The sequence below is a fragment of the Artemia franciscana genome, chromosome 9 (assembly GCF_032884065.1).
Source record: "Artemia franciscana chromosome 9, ASM3288406v1, whole genome shotgun sequence".
In the NCBI taxonomy this organism is placed as follows: Eukaryota; Metazoa; Arthropoda; class Branchiopoda; order Anostraca; family Artemiidae; genus Artemia; species Artemia franciscana.
The window spans coordinates 1,872,525-1,880,104 of record NC_088871.1 but is presented as its reverse complement, the minus strand read 5'-3'; the positions used below and the strand labels follow the sequence as shown (position 1 = coordinate 1,880,104).

The 7,580-nt window shown below is 32.8% G+C and overlaps 1 protein-coding gene across 1 annotated transcript in view; it reads right to left on the bottom strand.

Moving 5' to 3' along the window:
- The window catches only part of LOC136030873 (tropomodulin-1-like), a 109,328-nt gene that overhangs the window by 89,245 nt on the left and 12,503 nt on the right, over window positions 1–7,580 (bottom strand). The window contains exons 3-4 of the mRNA XM_065709947.1: window positions 4,222–4,347; window positions 1,902–2,069 (exon numbers count right to left, since the gene is read on the bottom strand). Coding sequence (XP_065566019.1) covers window positions 1,902–2,069; window positions 4,222–4,347 — 294 coding nt within the window. The remainder of the gene's footprint in view (window positions 1–1,901; window positions 2,070–4,221; window positions 4,348–7,580) is intronic.

Sequence of the window (7,580 nt, the reverse complement as noted above, 5' to 3'; positions counted from 1 at the left end):
TTACATATTATACAAATTCTTCTAGGAGCGGGAAGAAAAAAGAAAATATCCCTTAATATTCTATATTAAAGCAATATTAGAGCAATGGGCGGTATCCGATGGTATCTCATTTTTGACTTTCCCTAGGCCAGCCCCCCCCCCCCCCCACGATGTGAAAAATTGCATAAAAGTACGCTTCTTGTCGGATATTAATTGCGGGAGGACCAACAGTCTCCCCCCCCCCAGAGCCCCATAAATACAAGTTAAAACGCGGGAAGGGTGGAAATTGAGTAAAATTTAAATTTATATATAATAATAATAAATTATAAATTGTCGCTGTAACGACTAAAAGTCGGCCTTGACATTTTCTAAATTTACAAAAACCATTTTCTAAGCTGTTGTCAAATGGAAGGTCAGCAGGATAATGTAGATGAGAAGAGTCGAAGTCTGATTGAATAGATACCGCCCCAATTCCTCTGAATGCAGAGTTTACCAGATGGTTATTGGCAATTATTTCAGAAGTTTAGAAATGTCAAATACAACCTTTAGCTGTAACAATGACATGTTGCCATGTCCCATGGTAAGACTGAAATGGTACCTCTGCCCTTCATACAGTCAAAAGCAATATGAATAGCTGAATCTACTTGTTTCTTCTTCTTCTGTTTTGCACATATTAACTGTTCAAATCAAATTTTCCTACTCCATATGTTGCGTAATTGATAATGATTTCGTGACTTTTACAGTTGGGAAACCTTTCGTTGGATTTTTAGTCTTAGTGCCAAATTTTTGCAGGAATTCCAAATTTCGTGAATTATTCTACAGATTGGGCCTCTCATTAGGAATTTTGTCTAATCTAATTTTGTAGGGTGTCTAATTATGAAAACGAAAGACTTTAAACTTAATTAAAAACAAGAAAACCTCAGAGGACGGATTAAATTAGAATTTGTGAGCATTTCATGCTTTAAGATTGATGAAAATAGGAATTTCCTAAAAACAGGTTGATAGTTCAGACAGAAAACACATAATGATTGGTAAAGCCAGAGTCCTAATTTTGGCTGATTCATCCTAGACAGCAGTGGCGTAATTTTGTCAAAATCCTGGGGGGGGGGGTCAAAGTTGAAACCATCAAGTGAAAATCAAGTGAAAATGACAGTGAAAACTTAAAAATGAACCATATAGTACCATAAAGGCAAAGGTGTACTGAAGAAAACTGACCCCGTTTCTGTGGATGCTTGAATTATGTAGTCTGTTCTTAATTTTTATAAGACTTTGAAGAAACTAAGTTTGAGCTGGGGAGGGGGGGGGCAAACTGGGGTTGCCTTTTAGCTTGTAAAATGTTAGCTTTTATCACACAGTCTTGGCTAAACTTTTCGAATGATGCCTAGGCTATTTTAAAAAACGGATTTTTAACCAAGAACTTTTATTGTAAGTGTGTTATTGTTTATTATTTTCTTTGCTGAAGACGGCCCTTAGAGATAGGGCTGAAATATTCAAATAGGTTTTGTTCATTCCCTGTCTTGGGAAAGAAAAGTCCTCATTATTGGAGAGGGGGGAGCAATCGAGGTCTGGGATTGCATTTTCCCCCCTGCCCCATAGTAAATTATGCCCCTGCTGGACAGAGGGGTGGGATATTTTGAGTTTAACAATAGAAAGTGTATATGTATTAATATTTAAAATTCAAAATTACTTTTACGGAACATTCTTCTAGGGGTTGAAGAGGCCTGTACATTACTGTACAGGAATTTTAGAAGTTTTTTTATATTTGCAAATTTGTACCTTGGACAGAATATATTAACTTACAAAAATCATCTTCCTGCTTAAAATTCTGAGTAGTCTCGTGTCATTTCAGAAAGAGGGGAAAAGTTTAGTGAGACAGTGAAAAGTCTAAAGGAAACAAAATATTAGGGCTAACAGGGTCTTACCTTCTTTCCTCGAATGATTCCTGGGACAAAGGGCTGAAATTCTGGGCGATCTGGTGTTTCAATCGCTTCTTTATTAATATGTTCTATGAGTTTCTTTCTATCAATTGGGCCTGTGGCTTCTTTTTCGCATTCATAGCTACATCTCTGGTCAGGTGGAAGAAGTCTATCCTGAAAGGATAGTAAAAATTTTAATTTTGCAAAAAAGAAATTAATCTTTCGGGGATTGTAATCGTAATTGAACTTTCTGGAATAGTAACAAGATATCTGGAATAGAAATTGTAATTTAGCTTGCAATTGAAATAGTAAAATTTCTTCTGGTATATGGCAAAATAAATCGTAAAATTTCGAACAGTTCGTCACGCCAATGAGAAGGAGGACTAAATCGATCATCATCATCATCAAAGTTAATGAAATTTATAGTTATGCAAATGGATAAAAAATATGCTTTTTTATACTCTTAGCTACTCCTTTTTTATTTATAAGGCCAAGGTAGCTTCTCAGAAAGAGCTGTCTTCCAGGCACAAGATTCAATGTTTTATTTTTGTAGTTCAGCTTAGTTTCACCATAAAGAGCAAGCATGTTTTCAATTTAACTGTTCAGTATTTCCAGAAAATCAGTTCAAAATCCAATCCACATTCTATCGATTTTTTTTCTTAAATTTGAATTTATCAGGATGTTTTATTGGAGTGAGACTGGAACTGGGCATTTGATGGAGTTCATAGTAAGGAAAAGTGTTCCTTATACAGTGATATTTAAAGTAATATGTATGTAAAAGTTGTTCAGTAATTTTCAGATGTTCTTTATTAATTGTTCTGGTAAATGTTGTTATATCTCCTTTTTTCATTCTTTTATTTCTTTTTTCGTCTCTCTATGTACTCTGTCTCTGTATATTGTATGACGGGTCAGAAATAAATAAATATAAATTTTAATAATAAGGATGATTAATCATCCTTATTATTAAGGATGATTAATCATCCTTAATCATCTTGAAGTCAACCTGCGATTGTTCCCCAGCGAGAATTTTATGTGGATTCTGACAAGCCAATGTCCTGATCTTGCATCAAGATTAGCTAATATTTTCGTCTAATCTTGCTTATCTAAGCTTTTCTGGTTGTTATAAATTTATTGTTGAATCAATGAACTCTAATGATTTTAATTGGGTAGTTAATGAAACCATAACCATAATTCAAAAACCAAACAGTCGAATTTTACAACCAAATCACAAAAAAATTATTTAATTGCAGGTTTTACATACGTATATATATATATATATATATATATATATATATATATATATATATATATATATATATATATATATATATATATATATATATATATATATATATATATATATATCATGACCCATATAAAATGAAAAATAGGAATAAAGTGGAAAAAAGAAAACTCACCACAAAATAACAAATAAATAACAATACAAAGACCATAAAGGATTAAGCCACTGGATGAGACGGTGATGAAAACCCTTTTACCCACAGAAATGAGTTCATATTGGTGATGGTGGAGAGTGCACATACTATCATTAGCACAAAATCAAAAGATTATTTTTCTATTCCAACAAGAACATAGCAAATAAAAAAGAAATTTTTAGAACTTGAAATAGTAAATACAGATTAGATTTAGATCCCCGTCTCAAAACAAAAAGGGTGAAATCCAGACACAAAAAAAGCAATAATGAGCAATACTTCCAGAATTTTGTTAGTTTTGACTGGATTTTAAGAGATTTTTTTTTCATTCCCTCACAATATCAATTACTATGTGCATTCCAGCAAGCCAGTCAGATAAACTTGCTCCTGTTTAAGACTGTTAATTTAAGAATTCTGAGTAAAATCCAATGCCAGAACGGTTATATCAAATTTAATTATTGGGTAGTTAACTACCCAAATTGGGTAGAAACTGAAATTAAAAATCCACTGGTCTAATTTAAGAGTCAAACCATCAAATATCTCAACCTTGTGTTTTTCCATAAAAAAAAATCGAATATCCAATTCAGTATAAAAAAGGATAAGGTATAGTTTAGGTAATATCTTCATTATAAGGGAAGCACTAGAAAAAAAAATAACAACTCCATAAACAATATAAATGTTGCTCAAAGAGAAGTGCACTTGCAGAGGAGGGCGAGGAGGCTTTAATCCCACTGAAACATATTCAAAACTGGGAAACAGTGTCATTACAGTGTTCCATATGACACATTTCTGGCACAAAAAAATTAATCCCCTCCCCCAATGGAAATGTTTCGTATACTACATTCCTGTGTCATAGAAAATACAAAAATCAAATACAATAAAAAAAAACTTACATCAGGATCTACTTCTTTTGACAGCAATTCTATTTCTTCAGGTGTTAGCTGGGTCAGAAGGTCTTCCACATCAACATCATCATATTCAGACAGATCTTTACCATATAATTTTCTAGAAGTCATGACCTAGAATTGCTTGAAGTTTCAGATGATGTGCTACACAAAATAAATCTCAATGTCTTTCTACTTCATATCATGCAAGCTGCTTTTCATGTATTCAAGTTGGTTAAATAGCAAAGTTTATTGTTTAAAGTTAGTAAAGTGCAACTGAAAAACACAAAGTCAGTTCAAGTTTCAAATGTTTTACACACACACACACACACACACACACAAAAGAGAAAAAAAAACTATGTAGAATAATATTTGGTCATTTGAAGAGAGGATGTGGTTCTGTTTTAAGCACCAAATCTTTGACAAACATCAAAGCATCTTGAAAATAATTAGATCCAAATAACCACAGGTGCATACAGTTTGACCCCACAAAGGTGGGAGGGGTTAACAGTATTTAAACTTGTAGAGGGTTAGGTCTTAATTAGAGAAAATCCATTTCAGACCAGTATTTTGTTAGTTTGTGGGTGGGGTGAGTCTTTGGAACTACCTTTCAAGGGCACCATGCCTATGTGCAGGTATGTGGTGTTTGCAAACTGTGTGCAGGTGTTCCAATAATTGTATCTAAAAATACTAAACTGTAGGCAGACTGTTTATAGTAATAACAAATGGGCAGGGAAAATTTCTACTCTCAAACTGATTGTTAAAACAAAAGTCAAAGTACTAGGTAGTTATGTGACAGACAGTTTAGAATTCTCCATGGATTTATAATAAAGATAATGTCACAACTAAACCTTTGTAATTACCCTTACATGAACAAGAGTTATGTAAGATAAGCTATATAATTTGGTGAAGGTCTTGAGGTTAAACTGAAGCATCAGAAAGTGCAAACCCTTTCATTTTGGAAAACCAAATTAATTCTTGCAATAACTCATGTGCAATAGTGATGGCTATAGGGAGGTCACAACTTAAACAAACGTTGAGAAAGAATTGGGGATTTTAGCAGACTCAATCCAGTTCACGGACTATAAAAAAAATATTTTGCAATAAATCCATTTTTCTGTGAGAAAGTTATAGTAGGGTATTTTTAGACCTGAGATGAAATTTATTATGTATGCTCCTTTCTTGCTAAATAAGGGTCATCAAAAGTAGTTTGGGGCAGTCCAAAGAAAGGTGATAAAGGTCACTGATGGATTTAGAAATTGAGATTCACCCTCCCGTCTTGAAAAACTTAAGATCCACTCATATTCCTCACTTTATTCAAGGTGCTGGGCACAAAAGTAGTGTGTGCTCTGCAAGCAGCTGTTTTCAAGCATAAAGAGTCAATTCGGTTGGTCTGGTTAAAATAACTTTTAATTTGAATAGTTCAAGGCACAAAATGGGGCTGTGGCCCTCCAGGATCATCCTCTGCCACAAACTTGTTAGCATAAAGGTAGACAGGCTTTTTCATCAGTTGGCTGAAAACTTACAGGGCAAGTAAGTTGCAAGTACTCATGCAAACTTACATGCAAGTACTCAGATTTACTCAAAGTCAATGGATGAAGTTCTTTGGGCCCAGGGGACAGAAGGGAATGATTTCAGCAGAGTACACCAATTTCAAGCCCACCTACCTTAGGCATGAAATTATACCCAGATCTGCTTGAAATATGGTAGGCACATAGCTAAGGTCAGAAAGACTCTCCCCAAGAAATTTAGACCAGGAAGTCCAAGCTATGGAATTTTGCCAGAATGTTTGTGGACTGACTTGGTGCAAAAAAACAAGTCTAATAAGAAAATAATCAGTTGTCAAAACAATCAAGTCTTGGCAAAGAGCCAACAAACAGTAAGTCCTGATTGGGATTTTTTATTGCATACAAATTTTAATTTAAAATTAATGTTTATGCAGTTGCAATAAAATGTATATGATTGAATTCCTGACTTGGTATAAAAACATGTTCATAAGCTTAACAAAGATATGTATTATATAGCATATATAGAGTTAGTCTAAGCCAATATACAGATGTGATATGCTTGACACTTTGAAAAAAAAATTGTGCATGTCATGAGTATGCTACATTAAATAAGACAACTTCCAGCATTTCTTTTAACACTGAAAAATGTGCAAAGAGTAGTGTAAAAATAGAAGAGGGGCGTATACTGGAAGAATGATAAAAAAAATATAAATTAATTCAAAATAAAACATTTTTTAGGATCAGTGTCATAACTTTACAACAAAACTTTGTATTTTAAACAGATTTCTTGTTGTGTCATCCCATAAAAAAGATAAAAAACAAAATACCAATCAGGCTTACATGAAAAAACAAAAAAACATTTTGTATAGTAAATACATATACAATAAATTTTGCTTTTCCAAATTAAAATACGTTAGTTTTTAGGGATAATCTTCCTTTTCAGTCATTTTATTTAAAAGTATAAAATTTATATTATGATAAAACTTTTAAACAAACATGGGCAATTTTGGAATCAATCTCTTTATTTTCCAGCAAATCTGTTTAGTTTCCAGTAAAATCTGTTTAGTTTCCAGTATACTATTGGGGGGGGCTAATAAATTTTACCAACTAGATGGCCACTTTTACCAAATGATTTTGGTAATATTGCTATTAAAATTTATTAAGATTTTGTTTTTACCTGCTGAGACTGATCTTCTGTCACTGGGTTTTGTCATATATTTCTATCAGCTTATTTGCCAAAATCCAAACAAAAATTGAGCCAGTAAAATAGTGGCACTTCACACCACTATTTTACCAACTTGATACATGATGCCCCTGTTTGTGCCTCTTGGAAGGCTTTGGTGAGGGATGCAGGCAAACTCTTAAATTTGATATTTTCTGCTTGTTTCAGATTTGGTTTAATATGTGACTGAGGTCTTCTTAATTTGGTCAAAAGCATTCAATATTTGAAAGTTGCTTCAAAAATGCAATTCTTTTCATTAAAAATGATTCAAGATGCAAAAATTTATCTATACGTTAGGAAAACTACTTTCTATATTAGTTAAATCCACATCAACAATCACACACAAAACAGGACACAATAATAAAATAATAAATTTGCATAGAAAAGCAGAATACACTGAGAAAATAAGATACAATTTAGCACCTAAGTCTAGATATGCAGACTTTTACTATCAAGCATTTCTAGGTCCTTGAATTTTATTTGCTATCAGTGTTTTTTTTTATTATATATTTGAAATTCATTGCCATAGAAAGAGAAAATATTCCTATGACTAATCTTTGAATTAAAGTTAACAGTTATAAACTCCTCAGATTAAAGAAAACATTAGATTTTCACATTTCTTCAGTAATGTCAATGAT